Source organism: Plecotus auritus (genome assembly GCF_963455305.1).
Source record: "Plecotus auritus genome assembly, chromosome: 8".
Classification (NCBI taxonomy): domain Eukaryota; kingdom Metazoa; phylum Chordata; class Mammalia; order Chiroptera; family Vespertilionidae; genus Plecotus; species Plecotus auritus.
Window position 1 is genome coordinate 64,152,460 of NC_137782.1, and position 20,644 is coordinate 64,173,103.

Sequence of the window (20,644 nt, forward strand, 5' to 3'; positions counted from 1 at the left end):
TGATGCATGCTAAAGTTTGAGAACTACTGCCATAGATAACATATGGGCAACATATTGGGAGAAGGTATCTGGAACATCAACAGCCAACAAGAGGTTACTATCTAAAATGTATAAGTTACCCCTGCAAATGAACAAGAAAAAGACAAGAAACCCAATCAATAATGGGCAAAAGATCTGAACAGGCAATTCACTGAATGGGGGGGCCCAAATGCCTGACAAGTATAGGAGGAGGTTCTGAATTTCAGGATTAATAGAGAGATACAAGTTAAAACAATGAGATGCCACCTTATCACCCAATCTCTAGGCAAAATTACAAAGTCCGATCATGTAAAAGCTGATGAAAGCGCGGGGAGAGAGCATCCTTCTCAGGTTGCTAGTGGAGCCACTGTAGCAGAATTTAGTGACATTTAAAACCTATATGACCTGTGATCTAGTAATTCTACTCTTGAGTATAAAGGCCAAAGAAATTTTCATGTAGCTCCATAAGAGACATACACAGAGATGTTAATCTCAGTGCTGTTTGTGGTAAGAGGGAGTTGGAAACGACCTGAGTGTCCATCACTGGGGGAATGGATACATAAAACAGTGGGTGCTCAGCTTGGAATATTTTGCAACAAGCTAGATGGGTAGATCTTAAAAACATGTTATGAAGTGAAAAAGAAGCAACAAAATGAGATCCTTACCCAATACTATTTATGTAGTGTAAACACACACACAAAGCATTGTATATTTTATGTCCAGGGACATATATCAACACATAGGAGTGGGTGCCCATGATGGGGAGGAGGAGTGTGGGGAATGTGTAGATATAAGGGGAAAATAAAACAGTGAAATAGCAGAAGTGTCTTGCACAGACCAATTATGCTGAGATGGTCACTTGCCACAAACTGAGTATGAATCATGGAACTCTCTGGACCTGAAGCCCTAACAATAATGTTATCATTTTAAAATGGGTGACAGTAGCCCTGGCTGGGTACCTCAGTTGGTTAGAGCATCATCCGATATGCTAAGGTTGTGGGTTCGATCCCCACTCAGGGCACATACAAGAATCAACCAATGAATGCATACGTAAGTGGAACAACAAAAATCAATGTTTCTCTCTCTCAATCAATTTTAAAAATGGGTGATAACACCTACCTCCTAGTAAGAACCATATGTCTTGCCAGGGAGGGCTCTGTAATGTTATTATAAATAAACTCGCCTAGTTCTTCTAGGCAAATCTCTGGTTTCCTTTCAGGGCTCATTTCTTTTAGCCTCCAAGCCCGTACTTGGGCTGGACCACACGCTGCACTTATGCTGCCCTCTCCATCCCTGCCTTTAGATTCCGTTGGCTGCCCAAGGCCCCTGGGATGGCTCTGTGGAGTCGCGGGTACTTTTCTTTTCTGGCTCGAGCATGAAGCCAGGCTGCAATGGAGCTGTGAGGGGCAAGTCCTATTTCCTCTTCCCAAACTGTGCTCCCTCAGGGTCTTCCTAGATCTCACTCCCACCTCAGTTCCCATCCCAGTGCACTCGGGATAAAGACAGGTAAACTGAGTTAGAATGTGTTAGATGCAGAAGGGAACAGCGTTTATTGAGTGCCTGTCGTGTGGCAGAACCAACACTAAGATCTTGACCTTGGTTAATCTCTGTGACCTCCCCCTGAGGCAGGGGGGCCGTGTTATCTGACAGGCGAGGAGATGGGGGCATAGGGGCTAGGACACTAACCAGACCCCCTCTCAGGGGTCTTGGGTAGCCAAAGAAATCCAAAGGCAGGTTGGAGAGGGCAGCCCTAGGTCTGTCTGGCTCCAAATCAAAGATCTGAATAAACAATTTGTTTGGAGCCTTAGGACTTGGATCCAGATCACCCTCCTCCGAGTCAACTCTCAGTAGAGAAAAAACTCTACTCCACACTGATGATCTGATTCAGTGGTGGTGGGGAGGTGGGGAGCGGGGAGGGAGTCCCTGCTATTTAGAGCCTTAAAAATACCCTCTACAGATTTAGCCTGGTCGGTTTGAGATAACATCGCAGGAGAATCAGGAGATTCCCTCAAGTCCCTTTCCCTCTTTTAAACCTCGGTTTCTCCAACTGTAGAGGAGGAGGAACTGAAGTCTCTGGGCTGTGGGAATTCTTTTCTCAGTCGGCCAGAAGGTGGAGCCCACTCATCACCCCTCGCGTGGCCTTCAGAAAGCAGCGCAGTCCAGGGAGGAGGGGGTGTCTTGCTGCGGATGTGGGGGGCGGGGGGTCGGCAGGGGGACGCTGCCCATGCCGGGCGGGCGGGCGGGCGGGCAGAGTGGCTAGCTGAGCCCCAAGCGACTGCCTCGGACTTTAGGAACCGGAGCCCTAAGGGCAGGATCTGAGACGGGAAATGGAGGCCGGATTGGGGTGGGGGTGGGGGTGGGGTGGGGGTGGGGTGGTGAGGAGGGGCCCCGAGGATGGGCGCCTCCCCAGACCAGAGTGAGAGTCAAAGGCCAGGTTGCAGGGCCACGCGCTCCCGCCTTCCGCCTGGGCGGCAGCCACCGGCTACAGGTAGTTGTCTTCGGATGCCTCATTGCCGCCCGGGGAGCCCGCCTCCTCGTCTGTGCTGTCCTCGTCGTCGGGGGCCAGCGCCTCAATGTCGTGCGTGATGTCCGCCAGCAGCCGGTGGAAGGTCTGCTCCTCGGGCCGCTGGGCCGCGCCATCGTAGCTGCGCACAGCGGACGCCGACGTGGAGCTCATGCTGCGCTTGATGCGGCCGAAGCTGTCGGTGAGGATGCCGCCCTCGCGGATGCCCACGCCCTCCAGGAAGCCCTCGAAGTAGCCAATGTCCTGGTCCTGGATGAAGGGCCGCATCCCTGCCGGCCAAGGGGCAGGTGACTCCTGGGGGTTCAGTCCCTTCCCCTCCCACAGAGGGATCACCTCCGTTGGAAATCAGGGTTCAGATCCCCGCCCACCACTCACGGGCTGTGCTGCCTTGCACAAGTTCCTTGACTCTGAGCCAGAGAATAATGACAGATCTCGTGGTTCATGGCACATGCTCATTACATGTTAGCTTATTATTGTCACATCCCCATTATAGAGTTGTGTGACCCTCATTAAATAACTACTCTGGGCCCTGGCTGGTGGCTCAGGTGGTTGGAGAGTTTCCGATAGGCCAGGGTTGCAGGTTGCATCCCTGATCAAGGCTTATGCAGGAGTCAACCAATGAATTCATGAAGTCGCTGTTTCTCCCTCTTTCTCTCTCTTCCCCTCTCTCCCTGTTTAAAATCAATAAATTAAAAAAAAAACACACAAAACTCTTCTGAGCTTTACTCCCCCCCCCTCCCTGGGGTAAAATTGAGATAAGTACACATCTCCTCCTGGTAGGTATGTTAGGATTAAATAAGGTACTTAGCACACACTGAGTGCCCCATGAAAGTGAACTCATTTCACCTCAGTCACTACTAACTATGTGACTTCTGTACTTTGCTTCTCTGAGCCTCAGTTTGCTCATCCGCAAAATCGGGGGTAAATAATAGCTCCTACTTCCCAGAACTGAGGCCATTCAATGAGGTGATGCTTGGCACATGGTAATGGCCAAATACATGTTAACTTAATAATACTATCATTCCCACTGTTGTTTTACTAGCCCTCCTCACTAGCTGTGTGACCTTGAACAAGCTCCTTGGCCTCTCTGAGCCTTAGCTTCCTCATGGGGTCACATGGGAAGAATCGGTCCTCTCCCAGGTTTGCCGTGAAGATGGGATGGTTATACCAGTGGTTTGTTCTTATTGACTTTGTGACTGCAGGCAAGTCCCTTTTCCTCTCTGACCCTGGTCTTCTCACAAGCTTTACAGATCTCATCATCTTGGCCTTATCAGAGGCTGAGAGATAAGGAACAAACACTCCCAGCCTGGAGACTGACCTGGAATGTCATGACCGTGCAGGGGCCTTGGCTGACCTTTGGGGGTGGGGGAGGGGGCTCACCGAGGAGGAAGAACTTCCGGCGGTCTCCATAGAGCTTCAACAAGCCTGAACAATAGTCCTGGATGGGCAGCCCCAGCCTGTACTCTCGCAGCAGCAGCGCAAACTGCTGGATCTCGAGGGGGCCCAGCTTACTCCGCAACTGTGGGGACACCATTCGAGATCAATCCCAGGAAGCACCCTGATCCAACCCCTGCCTGAGAGGCCCAGAGCCCTCTCTAAGGGCATACTTGGCCCAGCCCTCCTCTGAAAATGCTCGCTGACATTAGTTTAGGCCTTTCAACAAGCTGGCCTCAGTATACTCTCCTAACTTCATGTCCCACTCTGGGTCTTATGCTTCAGTCATGTCCAAGATTACTTATGATTCCTGAAATAACCTATGTTTTCTCCAATTTCTAGATCTTCGCTTGTGCTGTTTGCACTGGTGCCCCAGCTCACCGTGACCATGTAATCCTGCAATTGCTCCAGGCCCAAGGCACTGTGGTCGCTGCCGCTGCAGTGGGAGTCATGGAAAGAGGGGGTGGATGTGCCGCTGTAACACGCTTCAAATGTGTCCTGGGAGCCATTGCTGCAGGGACAAGCAGAAAGGGGTCCTCACTCATCTCTCTCCAGCTCCTCCCCTGCCGTGGGTGGAATGTGGGAGGGCATAGCTACCAGTGCTCTGGGCTGAGGCCTCATCCTAGGTCCCATTTTCTCCGTCAAGGCCTTACACTATCTGGCCCCACATTATCTGGCTGCCTCTCAAGCCCCTTCTCACTCTTGCTGTTTGTGCTCAGGCCACCCTGCCTTCTTTTCCTCTAATACTCCAAGTGGCTCTTCACCTCTGGGCCTTTGCACATTCTGTTCCATCATCCTGGAATGTCTCTCTCCCCCTATTTTTTGCTTAACTAATTCTTTTTAAAATATATATATTTTATTGATTTTTTACAAAGAGGAAGGGAGAGGGATAGAGAGTTAGAAACATCGATGAGAGAGCAACATCAATCAGCTGCCTCCTGCACACTCCCCACTGGGTATGTGCCCACAACCAAAGTACATGCTCTTGACCGGAATCGAACCTGGGACCCTTGAGTCCACAGGCCGATACTCTATCCACTGAGCCAAACCGGTTAGGGCTGCTCAGCTAATTCTTATTCATCATTGGATTTTATTTTATGTTTTTAATTTTTATTTTGAGAGTACATTTATTAAAGCTGGGGGCAGTGACACAAGAAAGGGCCTAGGGTAGAAGAAACAGGAGAGAGACTAGGTGGGCTGCTTTGGCTCTCTAGAAATTTTATGAGAAAGAAGTGAGCCAAGGTGGGGCTGCTGTCAGCTCACTGGAGTCAGAGAAAAGAGGCCTCGGAGACAGGCTCAGGGGGTTAACCTGGGACAAGCTGCCCCTGCCCATTGCTCCCTGGTTGCAAGCCTCCTGGGGTCCCTCAGAGTTTAGGAGATGCATGGGCCTGCTCCAGGGAGGGAGAGTACCTAGATTTTAAATGTCATCTTCTCAGGAAAATTTTCCCTGATCCCCTCAGACTGGGTTAGACCCTCTGTTTAATGAGGTCACAAAGTCTACTCGTGACATGCAAGGACTTCCCAGATCTCACCAAGCATTCTCTCTGACCATAGTCACTGCCACAGTCACTGTGGCCTCCTGGCTGATCCTCAGACACACCCAGCTTTATCCTGCTTCAGAATCCTTGCACTTGCTGTGCCCTCTCCCAGAATGCTCCTTCTCCAGGTCTCAGTTCAAGTGCCATCACCTCTGAGAGGCCCTCCTGATCGCACAGCCTCTCTCGGCACTCTGAGCTTCTCTTTAGTGCTTATTATCATTAATGCTCATTCCTATTAAATAATGACTTCATTGTCACCTGTGCTAGACTGTAAGCAGGGAACTTGTGCTTCTTCATTTGCTGTGTACCTACTATGTGTTAAGCATGGGTCTTGTCCTTGTCTTGTTCCCCACTGTATCCCTAGCACACAGCACAAGTGCCTGGCACGTGGTAGGTGCTCAATAAATATTGCTTAATAAAAAGTCAACCTGCCTCTTTACATTTTCTATTACCTACAGAGAAGCAATATAGCATGGTGGTGAGATTTTTTTTTTTTTTAATCCTACATTTTCCAGCCTTCCTACTTGTAGCCATGTGACCAAGTCTGGCCAATGAGATGTAAGCAACCATTGCTAGCGGGAATTCCAGCAAAGCTCTTTAAAGAGGCCCCTGGCATGCTGCCCCGATGGCTGGCGCATCTTCTTGGGACATGAGGTGGCCTTCAAGATGGAAGTAAGTGCTGCGGAGGAAGGAAAAGAGAAGCCCGGGCCCCTAACAACCATGAGACCATGCATGAAATGCTGGTCTAATATTTTATGTAAAAGACGGGGGGAACGCTCCATCTTGTTTAAGCTATTCCTTTTCTTTAGGGTTTTCTATTACATGGAGCCTCAACTAAAATAAACCAAAACGACTTTTTGGCGTCAGCTGTGATTTTGGACCTTGCAGGCCACTCAGTCTGGATGACTAGGAGAGAACCACAGGCCTACATGGGCCCACTTCTGGGCTCTGGTTGCACCCTAGGTCTCTCAGGGGTATGAATCCTCTGAGCTCATCAGAGTTCAGTTTACCTCCCACCCTCAATGCCCAGTGTCTCAGCACAAATCAAAGTGGGGTCACTTTCTCCCACCTTTCTTACCCACAGGGGATTCAAGAATGCCTAGAAGCACAACCCTGTTTATGAACAGGTATGTGTGTGGGGGGGGTGAGAGTGGGGTCCCTAGCAAGGTTGGTACCCACAAAGAGCTGCAGCAGCTGAAGTCGGCATCATAGGCGTAAGTCCCGTCGGTTCGGCAGCTGTCACCTGGGACCACAGACAGAGGGGCTGTCAGAAGAAGCAAAGCAGGGACCAGCATCCCTGGCTTTGAGGTCTCAACCTCAGTCCCTCCCTGGGGTTGGGATGGTGGCTGGAACAGATGGCCTTGCAAGCAATTGTAAGGACGTTAGCTTTTACTCGGAAATGGCAGCTACTGGAAGCTTCTAACCATGATTCCTGCCCCTACTCCCCCCCACACACACCTCACCCCCTGACACACAGATGATCTTGAGCAACTCACCTCCTGTCTCCTGGCCCTCAACTTCCCCAACATGGGGACATCATGTTCCTGTCTACCTCAGAGGGTCTTGGGTATAGCAGAGATGGGAACAGGTGAGAGAGTATTTTGTAAACTGGATGTGTTTGAGGTGGCACAAAAAAGAACTTTGAGAGGGAAGGAACTCAGTCTTGAGAGTAAAGAAGCACTGTTCACAGAGAATTTGCTCTGTGCTTAGCCCTGTTATGGCATCGAAGCCAGGTACTAGCCTCACCTTCAGATCTTGGCTCACTCAATGCCACTTCCTCAGGACTCCCCTGACTCCCCAGGCCAGGCTGGTTCCTCATTATATGTTCTCACAGCACAGCATGTGGTTACACTGTATTTCTGTGGCTATTTAACTACTTACTGTCACATTACCTCAGCAATGCAAGCCTCATAAGAGCAGGGCCACATCTGGTTTTGCTCAGCAATATATCCTGGCAATTAGCAGAGCCCAGCACATAGTAGGTGCTCAATAAATATTTGTTGAATGAATTTCTTGAAATATTTATTAAATTACCTCATTTATTTGTCTATCATTCCTGTGACCGTTAATGAATTATCCCAGCTTCCTCAAGCCAGTTTCTACAGATGGGAGTGCTTCCGGAAGTAAAGAGCCATTTCCCTGTTGCTGGAACTATGCAAACAGGGACCACGCGGAGGGAGCTGTGCCTGAGGAAATTCACTGAGTGGCCTTGAAGGCAGCATGGGGAGTGAAGCTGGTGCAGTTAGAAGCTTTAGAATCAGACATACCTGGGTTTGAATCCTAACTTTGATACTTAGTAGCTGTGTATACTTGACTATTTTATTGACTACTCTGAACCTTAATGTCCTCATCTGTAAAATTGGAATCATAAGGCCTCACAGAGTTCTTTCATTCATTCAAAAAATAAAATTGAGCCCTGACTGGTTTGGCTCAGTGGATAGAGCGTCGGCCTGAGGACTGAGAGGTCCCAGGTTCGATTCCGGTCAAGGGCATGTACCTTGTTTGCGGGCATATCCCCAGTAGGGGGTGTGCAGGAGGCAGCTGGTCGATGTTTCTCTCTCATCGATGTTTCTAACTCTCTATCCCTCTCCCTTCCTCTCTGTAAGAAATCAATAAAATATATTTTAAAAATAAAAATAAAAATAAAATTGAGCATCTGTGATGTCCCTGGTCCTGTGCGAGGCACACAGGATACAGTGCCAAACAGGACAGACAAGGTTGCTTGGCACATGGTTGGTGCTCAGTAAATATTCTATGGGTCTCATTCTCATTCCAGCCCTTGATTGTATTCAAGGACCAGTCTTGAAATTTTGGCTTTGACCTACTGTCCTAGTGGGGCTGCCAGCTTCACAAACAGACAATGCACTATCTTAAGTTTCTGCAAAAGAAGGAACACCAAAAACTAAAGGGAGAGAGAAGTTCAGCTGTTCTGAATCTGACAACCAGAACATCTATGAAGCAGCTAGGTTTGAGGTCATCATGAAAATGGACATTTTTTAAAAACCCCATATTGGGGGTACACTGTAATTGCAGGAGAGACAGAACCCCTAAAAGCTTTCACTGGCCCTAAGTCTTGGGGCATCATCCCTCCCCTGGCCTTTCGGATGTTTCATAGGGGAGGAGGCCAGGAGTTCGACTACTCACTGCGGCTGCAGAGCCACGGCCTTTCGGGCGTGGATGTGTAGTGGTAGCCAGCCCGGTCCACGCACTCGATGCTCTGGTCCCCATAGATGATCTGGAAGACCTGACAGATGAGGGCGCAGGACTCCTCGGCAGCATCCTGGCCCAGGGAGGAGGAGGCACAGTGTGAGGAGGCTCACAGAGACACACATACCTTTTAATAAAAGTGCTTTGAGGGTATTTCCCACCAAAATGGCTATTCTTTGGGTCTTTATAGAATCCAGCGATGATTCTAACCCTTCTGCCCTGAAAAATGCACACATGCAACCCAATTTCTGGGGAAGTCATGGGCCCTCCTGAAGCTTATCTAAAAGAAGACCCTCGCCCTAGTCAGTGTGGCTCAGTGGATAGAGTATCGGCCTGTGGACTGAAGGGTCCCAGATTCGATTCCATTCAAGGGCACATACCCAAGTTATGGGCTCAATCCCCAGTGTGGGGCATGCAGGAGGCAGCAGTCAATGATTCTCTCCCATCATTGATGTTTCTATCTCTCTCTCCCTCTCCCTTTCTGAAATCAATAAAAATATTTTAAAAAAATAAATAAAATAAAACAAGCCCCAATTTGTTTTAGTTTACAGGTAGGAAGCTGAAACCCAGAGAGGTAAAGTGATTAGCCAGGACTGGAGCCAGGTCTCCCAATACCTAGTAGGAGGAGGAAGAATTAAGTGCATAAAAATTTTAGGTTCAGCCCTAACCGGTTTGGCTCAGTGGATAGAGCGTCAGCTTGCGGACTGAAAGTTCCCGGGTTCGATTCCGGTCAAGGGCATGTAACTTGGTTGCAGGCACATCCCCAGTAGGAGGTGTGCAGGAGGCAGCTGATTGATGTTTCTCTCTCATTGATGTTTCTAACTCTCTATCCCTCTCCCTTCCTCTCTGTAAAAAAGCAATAAAATATATTTAAAAAAATTTTAGGTTCAACATAGTTACTACACTACCAGATGCCATATTTAGATATGAGCTTCCTGGCACCCAGGGCAAAAATGGAATCAGGATGAATACATAAAGTTCAGTCTCTGGTAGAAGGAGGTAACTTAAGTCCTTGTGTGAAATTTTTTGGAGATTACAAATATACAGAAGAATTTGCTTCTTTTTAAAAAAAAATATTTTTATTGATTTCAGAGAGGAAGGGACAGGGAGAGATAAAAACATCAATGATGAGAGGGAGTCTTTGATTGGCTGCCTCTTGCATGCTCCCTACTGGAGATTGAGCCCTGCAACCCTGGCATGTGCCTTTGACCATAATCAAACCCAGGATCCTTCAGTCCACAGGCCAACCCTCTATCCACTGAGCCAAACCGGCTAGCACAGAATTTGCTTCTTTAATTGACCTCGTTATGCCTTCAAGCAAGAGACACAGAAAGACTATAAATGATGAAGAGATTAACTCCAGGAAGGCATTTCCTATTTTGTATCTCTAAAAAAAAAAAGCTCAGGTGTAAAAATGTGACCCAGGATAGGCGTTTTGGGATGGGGAATGTACTAACTATTAAACCAGATTGAGCCCTACAATAACCCTACGAAATGGACAGGGAAGAGAGGATCCTTATTTTATAGTTAAAGACACTAAGGCTTAGAGTGATTAAATGGCTCGCCCAGGCTCACACAGCAGGCTCATGGCATTGGTTAACATTAGCACGCAGATTTAAAAAAAAAAAAATGTTTTTATTGATTCCAGAGAGAGGGAGAGGGAGATAGAAACATTAATGATGAGAGTCATTGATTGGCTGCCCCCTGTACCATCCCCCACTGGGGGTTAAGCCGGCAACCTGTGCATGTGCTCTGACCAGGAATCGAACTGTAACTTCCTGGTTTATGAGTCTACACTCAGCCACTGAGCCACACCAGGTGTTTTTACTCTAATTCCTGTACCCTCCTTGGGACCACAATGTTTCAGATAGGAGGCCAGAGGCTAAGAAACTCCTAGAAAACAACTTTTCATTTATTTGTTTGGTCCATAAATTCTCATTTAGTCCTCTGTGTGGCAAGTACTGGGCCAGGCTCTGGGGTCTCAGAGGTGAATGAGATGAGGTCTGTACGTTAAAGTCCTCACAGTCCACTGGGATAAATAGGGCACAAACTCATTTTTCCTATGGATTAGGAAAATAGATTTCCTCCCTAATTATCACTGCAACCTGCTTATTTTCTTGTTGGTCCCTATCACAAGGTATAATAATATAATATGACTTAATTGATCCAGTCATTCAACATTTATTGAGTAACCATTATGTGCCAAACACTGTCCTAGGAGCTGCAAATACCACAGTGAACCACCCAGGACCCACAGGGCTCTTGCACTCCACAAGGAGACCAGTCTGTATAGAGTGGAGTGATGAAGCGGGAGAGTAGAAAAAGATGAGGCCAGAGAGGTAATGGGGATGATGGCTGGAGCTACTAATATAAGGTAGATGGCCTTATATGCAATTGTAGGGACATTAGCTTTTATTCTGAGTGAAATGGGGAGTCACTGAAAGATTTTGAGCAGTGACATAATGTGACTTAATTGCTAACAGGACTGCTCTGATCTGAGGGGGAAGAGATTGTAAGCAAGGGCCAAACCAGTGAGGGGTGACTGCATGATTCAGATTATAGATGGATGAACCTGGGTGGGGACTGTGGAGAGTGGGGAAATGGAAGGGTTTTGGTTATATTTTTAAAATAGGGCAAGAGGATTTGTTGAGAGAGTGGATATGGATTGTGTGAAAGAGAATGGGGAGCCAAGGATCACTGCAAGGTTTTGGTAAAAGCAACAGAAGGACAGAGCTGCCATCAATCAAGACAGGGAGACCAAGGCAGGAGCAGGTTTGGGGGAGAAGACTGGGAGCTCAGCTTTTATGTCATTAGACCTTGGAATGAAGGGGCAGAGTGGAAAAATGTGTCTGGAGATTTGATGATGAGAGAGAAACTTTGGGGGAGTTCTCAGGGTTTTAAACGCCCCAAGGCTGGAAGAGACCATCTGGAAATGGGTATAAGAGAGAAGAGGATCAAGGACTAAGCCTGGAGCACTCCAGCCTTAAGAAGCTGAAGAGAAGAGGTGGAAGCAGCTCTAGAGAAGGAGCAGCCAGGGACATGGGGGGGGGGGGGGGGTGGTGGGAGGGAACCAGGAGAATGGGGAGAGCTGGAAGCCAAGTGAGAAAGTGTTTCAAGGAAGAGCGCATCAGCTCCAGAGTCCAAGTTTTCTGATTATTATCCATCTCTCCTTTAGGACAGGCAACATGTCTGTTTTGTTCACCATGGGACCCTGGGTCAGAGGAAAAGCTTAGAAGCCACAGGGCTTGACGGTGTCTGTTAGACTGTGAGCTCCCTAAGGGAGGACACCAGGTATGTCTCCTTTATCTCTGTACCCACAGCACCTAGCCCAATACCTAGCACAAGCTGGCACTCAATAAATATGGTCAAATGAATAAAAGCAAGGGTGATTGTGGAGAATGGGTGGAGGGAGGGTAGGCAAGGAAAGAATGGCAGAAAGGCTTTGGGTGACGACATAGATGGTGAGAACAGGCCCTGAGCTTCCTGGGTTCCAATGTTGAAATCGCCACCTGATTCCTGCGTGACCTTGCACAAGTTACTTAGTCTCTGGGTCACCGTTTCCTTCTCTATGGAATGGATACGACTGAACTATTTCCCTCTACTGGGTACTGTTAGAATGAAATTAGTCAATGCTGGTTCTGTGTCTGGCACGGGTTGGCACTCGATTCATGCTGGGGATTCGTGTCCTCATGATTGTTACTGTGGTAGTTCGCACATTGATGATCTTGGAGAAAGAGCAGGGTTGGAGGAGGGATTAAATGAGTTGCATCCTATTGGGACAGTTAGGGGGAAGTGTCCTGGAAGGGTCCGGGCTGGAGTTTAGAAGCCTTTTGGCGTCATGGGCTCACAGGTAGTAACTGAAGTCCTAGGTAGGGCAGAAGGAGGGAGAAGGTGCCCAGGAACCTCGTGAATGGGGCAGGATAGGGGGGACCGGGGGGCGGGGCGGGGGCACCAGCCCAGCCCCGACGCGCCCGGGAGGCAGAGCGCAGCGGCACGGCTCACCCTGTTGGCCACAGCCAGGATGACGAGGTTGCAGTAGGCGTCGGGGCTGGGGTCCTGCGGGTCGAGAGGGTTGGAGCCCGGGTGGCGCCGCTCCCAGCTGCCGCCGCCGCCCGCCTGCCTCCGCTCCCAACTGCCACCCGGCTTGCCGGCGGCGCCGCCGCCACCACCGTGCCGCCGCTCCCAGCTGCCGCTGAACGTCTGTCGCCGCTCCCAGCTGCCGGATGCCCGCGCCCCGGCGCGCTGGCGCTCTAGGCTGCCGCCGCCGCCCCCGGCCCGGGCTTCGGCTCCCGCGCCCCCGCCCCACGCCATCCGCCAGTCCAGGCTGCAGATGGTGTGGCGCCGCTCTGTGGTGCCCACCCGCCGCTTCTCGGGAGCAGCGCCGGGCGGGCCCGGGTCGCGCCCGGCCCCGCCAGGGCTGGCATCTACACCGGCCGGCACCGGGTCCACGCCCAGACCTAGGAGAGGCGGTTAGACTTCAGCCACAGGAGATTGGGCTAAGAGTGCCCTCCGGAGGCCACCTGGGGGACCTGAGGGCGCCTGGGTGATGTCCCGCCGCGCCTGGCCCTGCCCCTGGCTTCAGGCCCCACCTTTAGCTTAAAAGTCCTGAGGCCAGACCCACTCTCACTCCGGGTGCTCACTATCAGGCACCGTCCCCGGCCCAGGCTCCACCCCTAGTTTTGGCTCCGCAGGCCGTTCCCATGCGCCCCGCACCACCCCATCCCAGTGCTCCTAGCCTCAGACCTTTCCAAAGGCCCTAGGGGTGGTCAGACTGTCCCTTCCCTCCGTACCCTTAACTCGGACCTTGTCGCTGGACAGGGCCCCCTTCTTGGATTCCGTCTTCCCTTCAACCCCGCCCCCGGCCTCAGGCTCCGCCCTAATTTGCAAGGTCTGACATCTCCCACTGGCTACCTTAGCTTCGAGCTCCGCCCCCTGCGTTTGGCCAGGCCCCTCGACCAGACTCCTCCCCTCGATCAAACTCCTCCCCATGATCAGACTCCTCCCCTCGATCAGACTCCTCCCCATGATCAGACCCCTCCCCTCTCCGAAGTTCCGCCCTATCCTCGGAGGCCCTTTAACTTCACGCTCTTCCCGGGCCTCAGGATTCTGGCTTCTCCAGCCTTCACCATTTGACCTCAGGATGGTGGGTCAGGCCGCCCACTCTTTGACCTCAGCCTTGGGCTCGGTCTTATGGCATATGGCCATGGCCGGAGGGGTGGTCAGGCCTTTGCCATCACCCCGTCATACAGCCTCAGGCCTGCTCATGCCCCAGGTCACATACATTCCCAAAACAAGAAGTTGAGACTTTTCTGTCCCCTTCACCTCCTGTACCTGTCTTAAGCACCAGCAAGTGCAGTGCGTCGTCCTGCAGGTAGGAGGCGGCGGCGATCTCGTGTGTGGGGATACGCAGGATGAGCTCCTCATTGTCGCGCCAGGTGAGCAGCAGGCAGCGGGCCGATAGGCTCAGGATGCTGTCCTGCTCCGCCGTGGTTTTCAGCGGCAGCTCCTTCAGCTGCTGTGTGGTGGGTCGGATCTCCTGAGTCCCCCGGGGCCTTGGGTGGGAGACGGAGAAGGGGACAGACCCTGCCTCTCCCCTCTCCAGAGCCTTACCCTGGCGGTGTCCAGCAGCTGCAGAAGCTCATCTCGGCTGGAGGGATTCAGTGAGGAGGTGACCCAGGTGAGGTGGCCCAGGAACTGGATGGCAAAAAGGGATGGCAAAAAGGGATGGGGTGGGGGGAGTGGTGGGAGAAGGGCAGAAAGAAGTCACTCTGAAGCCTTGGAGGACCCTGACCTCCTCACTGATACAGTGCAGATAGATAGAAATATCTGAATTAATAATAAGAACCTGATAGTAACTGTTATTGGGCTAGTCATAGAAGCCAGACACAGCACAGTCATGAGAGCTTTGTGCACATGCATCCTCATTTATTTATTTAAATCTGTTTTTATTATTTTTGTTGTTTGTTTAGAGAGAGAAGAAGTGGGGCGGGGGGTGGGGAGAGAGAGAGAGAAACATTGATGTCCTGGGCATGTGCCCTGACCGGGAATCAAACTGGTGACCTTTCAGTGCACTGGACAATGTTCAACCAACTGGGAGCTACACCTGCCAGGACTCATCCTTACTTTAAGCACAAGAAAACTAAGGCACAGCAAAGGTAAAAAACATGTTTAATTTATATCACTAGCAAGGACAAAACTGGACTCCACACACCACAGCCCACACTCTCACTGCTAGCTTATATTGCCTGAACACAGTTATTTAGCTATGATGGAATCAAAAGTCACTGCAATAGCTTGAAAGAACTGACCTGAGTGGGTCTGTCCACCCCAAACACCAGGATCAACTGACTGTGCAAGTCACCCACCCTCTCTGTGATCTCGTTGCAGAAATCAAATAGAAAGGAATGAATGTTGTATCAAACTCGGACATCATTTTGTGAGAAAAATGATGCCCCAAATCAATAAATTGATTCTTCATTCTTAGTTATAACTTAATGCTATCAGTTAACTGATATGTTATTCCATCAATATAAGAAGGAAGTCTTTTATTACTTTTAGTTTTATTCTTCTAGGTGGATTTAACTAATCAAACCTTTTCTTTTTATTCTGTATTTTCTTTTTATTTCAGTTCCCAAATTTTACGTGGATTTATTTGTTAGCTTTTCCTTCCATATGGGATTGCCAGATAAAATACAAGATTCCAGTTAACTTCGAATTTCACATAAACAACAAATGTTTGTTGTTGTTGCTTTAGTATTTTTTAGTCCCATGCAGTATTTGGGACATACATTAGTGCTAAAAAAGTATTACTACCCTAGACAGTTTGGCTCAGTGAATAAAGCATCAGCCTACGGACTAAAGGGTCCCAGGTTCGATCCAGTCAAGGGCACATGCCCAGGTTGTGGGCTCGATCCCCAGTAGTGGATGTGCAGGAGGCAGCCAATCAATGATTCTCTCCCATCATTGATGTTTCTATCTTTCTCTCCTTCTCCCTTCCTCTCTGAAATCAATATATATATATATATATATATATATATATATGTATATTTTTAAAGTATTATTTACCGGAAATTCAAATTTAACTGTTTTTGCTAAATCTGAGACTCTTTAACCCCATATCAATCATCCTTAGGTAATGTGGTTTCTTCACTGCTCCTTCATGGTGTTCCTGATATAGAAGTCAAGCCCTTGAGTGGTCTCAGTCCCCTGTGGTTTGCTGAACTGGGTTCCTTGAACCTGGACACTGAGTAGCAACAAGGCCTCTACAGTGAAATCTCACAGGAAGGTGTGTCTTCTTAGTACACAGAGCCCTTTCCCATTGGCTCTCCCCGGGGGGTAGGTTCTGAGCCCCATGTTGATATGGGAACACTGAGACTGAGCACGTGGCGGTTGCTTGCTGAGGGTCCACAGTATGAGGCAGGGGCAAGGCCACCCAGATTCTTTCCTCTGAGTCTCCTTTGTGTGAGACAGGGCTGTTCAGGGGTAGGTGTGGGGAGAGGTAGGTAAGGTCTCTCTTGATGGGTCCAGAACATGATACCCCCAAATATGGCACCTTATTAAGAATATCTTGTCCTGCTGGCGTGGCTCAGTGGTTGAGCATTGACCTCTGAACCTGGAGGTCCCAGTTTGATTCCTGGTCAGGGCACATGCCCAGGTTTGGGCTTGATCCCCAGTGTGGGGCATGCAGGAGGCATCTCTCATCATTGATGTTTCTCTCTCTCTCTCTCTCTCTCTCTCTCTCTCTCCCTTCCCCTTCTTCTCTGAAATCAATAAAAATATATTTTTAAAAAAGAATATCTTAAGCCAAAGGAGTTTGAGAAAACATTCTGACCTCCCCTTCCCTGAAAGCAGGAGATAAATCTGTGTGAAAGGTGCCCTCTCTGTACCAGGAGGAAGGCAGTCATCCTTATCACCAGAGATGGGACTTAGGCCCGAGAAGGCTATATAAACAAACCTTGTCACTTCTTCACCCTTTCCTAGCCCTAGCCCGAAAGAAACCCTCGGCCTTGCCAAGTCTTTACACAGTTATTGTTTCTTTGTCAAAGAGGTATAAAAGCTTCCTGCTCTGGTCACTTCTCGGGGTCTTCATTCTCTTGTGAGGGCTCCTGTGGACGTGCAAAACTTGAATAAAACGTGGATGCTTTTCTCCTGTGAATCTGTATTTGTCAGTTTAATATTCAGACCAGCCAGGGAAACCAAGAGGGTGGAGGAATGCTTTTTCCTCCCCTACACCCCTCACCCCAAGAATGGGCCCACCCTTTCTCCTCATTCCACACGCACCTTGACCTCTTTCTCCAGGTAGTCACACAGCAGAATCTGGGGGTCGATGAGGTAGTCAGGGGGATAAAGGGGCATGGAGTGCAGGGGCCGGCGGCTCACACTGCTCCGAATGGCTGTTCGGCGTGCAGCCTTTGGGAACATCAGCCTTAGGAGGGGGCCCTGTGTAAAGATGTGGGGGAGGGCAGTAGATTGGAGCCCAGCAGGAGAGCAGGTAGGTGTCTCAAGCCAGGTTGGAACCCTTACAGCACAGAACTGCTCTGCAGAGGGCCTTCTGTCTTGGGAGGTAGGGAGCAGGGGAATGGCCTATTAATGGTCCTTGGATTGAGAAGCTACAGGAGGGATTCCCCCAGGACACCAGGGAAGGAGGTTGGGAGTATCTCCCAAAAGAATCTGTCTGGCTGGGTTTCCCTGGACGGTGTCTGTCTGTCTATATTCCAGGGACGGCAGAGGCCACAGAGAACAGATAGGACAGGCTGGGGAGTTTGGAACCCAAATGTCTGACTGCTCAAGGGTGAGGAGAAAAGTCCTTCCAAATGAGAAGGAAGGCCCTGCTTCTGCCCCTCACTGCCCCTCATTCCCACCCCAGGCTTCCCACTTCCCCAGCTCCAGGGACGTTTCTCACCCTGCATCCCTCCCAGCCTCCCACCTACCTTTTTCCCTTTCTTGACTTCATATTCCATGGTGAAGCGTCCCTTCTGCTGCCCTCGTAGCCACTGCTCCCCCCTCTCTTCCCTCCCCCCCAAGTTTCCCTTTGTTCTTTTTTCCTGCCTGGTCGGAAACTCCACCAGCCCTGGAGTTCCTGCCCCTCCTGTGTGATAGTGAGCAGAGTGGAGGGGGCGGGAGGTAGCCTTGGGACCCTTCAGCTCAACAGTGGAAAGCCAGCCAGAGCAACTGACCTGGGGAGACAGCTTCAAGGCCTCCAGCCAGAGGCTTGCTGTTGAGGGAGCTTGGGAGTTGAATGAGGCTAGGGATCCCCTAAATTTGGAGTCAGAAAATCCCAAATTCTACCCCTACTTCTACCACTGACCTTGCTGTGTGACTTTGGCAAGGCAAGTCAGTTCCCCGTTTCACAGCCTCAGTTTCCCCCTCCCCACTATAAATTGGGAGTTAATATTGTCTCCCTCTCTGGGCTGCTGGGTGAGAACTAAATGAAAGAGTTGGTGTGAAAGTGCTTCATCAGCTGTACAATACTGTGTCCAAGCAGGTTATGATTGTTAAAACTTATTATCACTATTAAGGGAGGCAGTATTGAATGGGCGTCAGAGACAGGCTGCCTGAGTTGAATCCTGCCTTTGCCACTTACTAGGGTTATGACCTTGGGCAAATCCTTTAACCTTCTGTGACTCAATTTCCTCATCCATAAAATGGGCATATACAGTTTGACTTCATAGTGCCCTCGTAAGGATTAAATGCATTTAGAAGAGTTCCTGGCACATGAAGTGGTTGATAAATACTAACTACGTATCTCTCTGTCTCTGTGTCCTGGGCTGTAAAAGGCCCCCTTTGTGGTTCTGTGCTGAGCACTATGTATTTCATCTCACTTATTCCTCACAACATTGGGTTACATTATTATACCTATTATATAAACTTTTTTTTTAAAAAAAGGCTCAGCTGCAGAGGCTGGCCGAGGAAGCCACAGTGAATAAGAGGGGGACCTGGACTGGATCTGAAGCCTAGTCACTTACCTCTAGGGCCTATCCCCTCTGCATGCCGCACCCACGACAGTTGGAAAGGTTCTGATTGACCCATCCTCTCCTTGCCATGACACTTGGGTTCTGGAGACCCAAGCTCTGCACCTGAGTTGCTGTAGGATCCAAGGCAGGTTGCTTATTGTAACCTCTCTGGGCCTCAGCTTCTGGTCTTTCCAATGGGAACAATAATCCCAAAGCCCTGCCCTGCAGTCAGAGGTGTGACAAGAAAGGTATCAGGCCCTGGATGGAGGAAGCGGTTGGAGATTGTGAAGTGTAGGCGCCAAACAATGCACAGGATTGTTTTGGAAGATTTTCTGAAAGCATGGGTGTGCCAGGTCAGTGCCTGTTGGAACGAGGGTCGGAGCTCCCGCTGCCTCTGGGTGTGAGGGCAACAGGAGACTGCCAGCTACCAGCCTTCCCTTTTACCTCCCTCCCCTTTTCCAGGGAGGGGACCCAGCCCAGACTGCTTAGTTCCAGCTCACACAGCCACACCCTCCTGCTCCCCTACATCCTGCCAGTCATCTCCTAGTAGCAGGAAGAAAGATCTCCATTAGCCTGCCTGCCAACAGGAAGAGGCCAGACTACTCCACCAATCCCTGACTGCTCCTGACATCAAAACTCCCATGAACCCCTGGAATAAGCCTTGAACTCCCAGCAGCAGCAGCAGGGAGTGAAAGGTGATTTCTTGCTCTGGCACCCCCATGGCTGTCTTTTGCAAAGCTTTTCCTTTCTCTGTAAAATTAGGACTTCCGTTATTTCTGAACTAACTCCAAACATCACTGAGCTGCTGGGAATCTCAGCTAGGACAAGAAGTGCTCTGAGTGCCACTAGAAACAGCAAGCTATCTGTGTATTCCCTGCGGTGGCCCCGCGGCTCCCTCCCAGGGCCATAAACAGATCTAGTGCTTAGAAAATGTCACTGAAAGTAGGTGGAGACAGGTGGACCTGGGTTCAAATGTTTATGACCTTGAACAGGTAGTTAGTTCATCTCTGGGAGCTCAGAGTCCTCATGTGTCAACAGCAGGATAATGCTGGCGCTTGCCTCAGAAGGCAGCTGCAGGGATTAAATGGAAACAGAATCACACAATGGTAACATTTATTATTAAAATTAGCTTGTGAATCATAAAGGAGATGAGTAAAACAAAGTCTTGCTCTCAAAGACTTAGCAGTTGTGGCAAATAGAATTCACCACTTTTGAGCCACCTCCAGTTGATTGGCAGGGGCTGCCTGGAGCTCTGTGTGTGTAGAGGATTATAAACACCAGATCTACTCCCAGCGTGAAAAGGGGATTGATTATCAATGCTTGCCGTGGGGCAGGAGGGGGGAATGTGGCAGCTGGTGTTCAGTGCATATGCTGACCCTGACCTGGTTAGAGAGAGACACACACAGGTAAAGAACTCTGATATAAGGCAAGCGACTAGTTGGGAAAAGGCAGAGTCAGGAGCCGTTCACCAAGCCAAACCTTGAAGGGCATGTGGAAGGAAGGTCACTCTGGGCAGAGGGAACAGCCTGAACAAACACACAGTGCCTGAATTGTGATGCTTTTGACGGCAAAGAACAGACTACTCTACCGAAGGCAGCTTAGGCAAGAAGGACAATCTCTTAAGGCAGGAAGTTCAATGGTAAGTGATTTCAGGGCTGATTAACTGAGCAGCTCAAAAATGGCAGCAAGTTCCTTATATTTCTACTTTGCTGGGCTTATGGGCTGAATTGTGTCTCCTAAAATTTATATGTTGAAGCACTAACACCCAGTACCTCAGAATGTAACTGTTTTTGGAGGTAAGTTCAAATGAGGCCATAGAGTGGGCTCTAACCTAATCTGACTGGTGCTCCTGCAAGAAGAGGAAATTTGTACACACAGACAGACACCAGGGTGTGCACACACAGAGGAAAGACCGTGTGAGGACAATGCGAGAAGGCAGCCATCAGCAAGCCAAGGCGAGAGGTCTCCGA

At 49.7% G+C, this 20,644-nt stretch overlaps 1 protein-coding gene across 2 annotated transcripts; it reads right to left on the bottom strand.

Annotated features, from left to right (window-relative positions):
* Positions 1 to 678: 678 nt before the first annotated feature.
* Positions 679 to 17,739, bottom strand: CCM2L (CCM2 like scaffold protein). 2 transcript variants are annotated; one of them, XM_080683814.1, is made up of 10 exons: positions 17,652 to 17,739; positions 17,002 to 17,160; positions 14,332 to 14,415; positions 14,053 to 14,236; positions 12,724 to 13,178; positions 8,659 to 8,794; positions 6,694 to 6,757; positions 4,358 to 4,487; positions 3,923 to 4,061; positions 679 to 2,811 (listed from the first exon to the last, which is right to left on the bottom strand). In XM_080683814.1, the coding sequence occupies exons 1-10, from the start codon at positions 17,679 to 17,681 to the stop codon at positions 2,501 to 2,503; spliced, it is 1,692 nt and encodes a 563-aa protein (XP_080539940.1). In that variant the 5' UTR covers positions 17,682 to 17,739; the 3' UTR covers positions 679 to 2,500. The 2 variants fall into 2 exon arrangements, with proteins under 2 accessions (XP_080539940.1, XP_080539941.1); XM_080683815.1 differs by lacking the exon at positions 6,694 to 6,757 and having other exon boundaries at positions 2,676 to 2,811.
* Between the last annotated feature and the right edge of the window lie 2,905 nt (positions 17,740 to 20,644).

Coding starts and splice junctions, on each gene's coding strand:
- CCM2L (XM_080683814.1), bottom strand. CDS start 17,681: ATGGAATATGAAGTCAAGAAAGGGAAAAAG. Junction 17,161..17,651: donor AAGTCAAGAAAGGGAAAAAG/GTAGGTGGGAGG, acceptor ATCTTTACACAG/GGCCCCCTCCTAAGGCTGAT. Junction 6,758..8,658: donor GCCGTGGCTCTGCAGCCGCA/GTGAGTAGTCGA, acceptor CTGTGGTCCCAG/GTGACAGCTGCCGAACCGAC.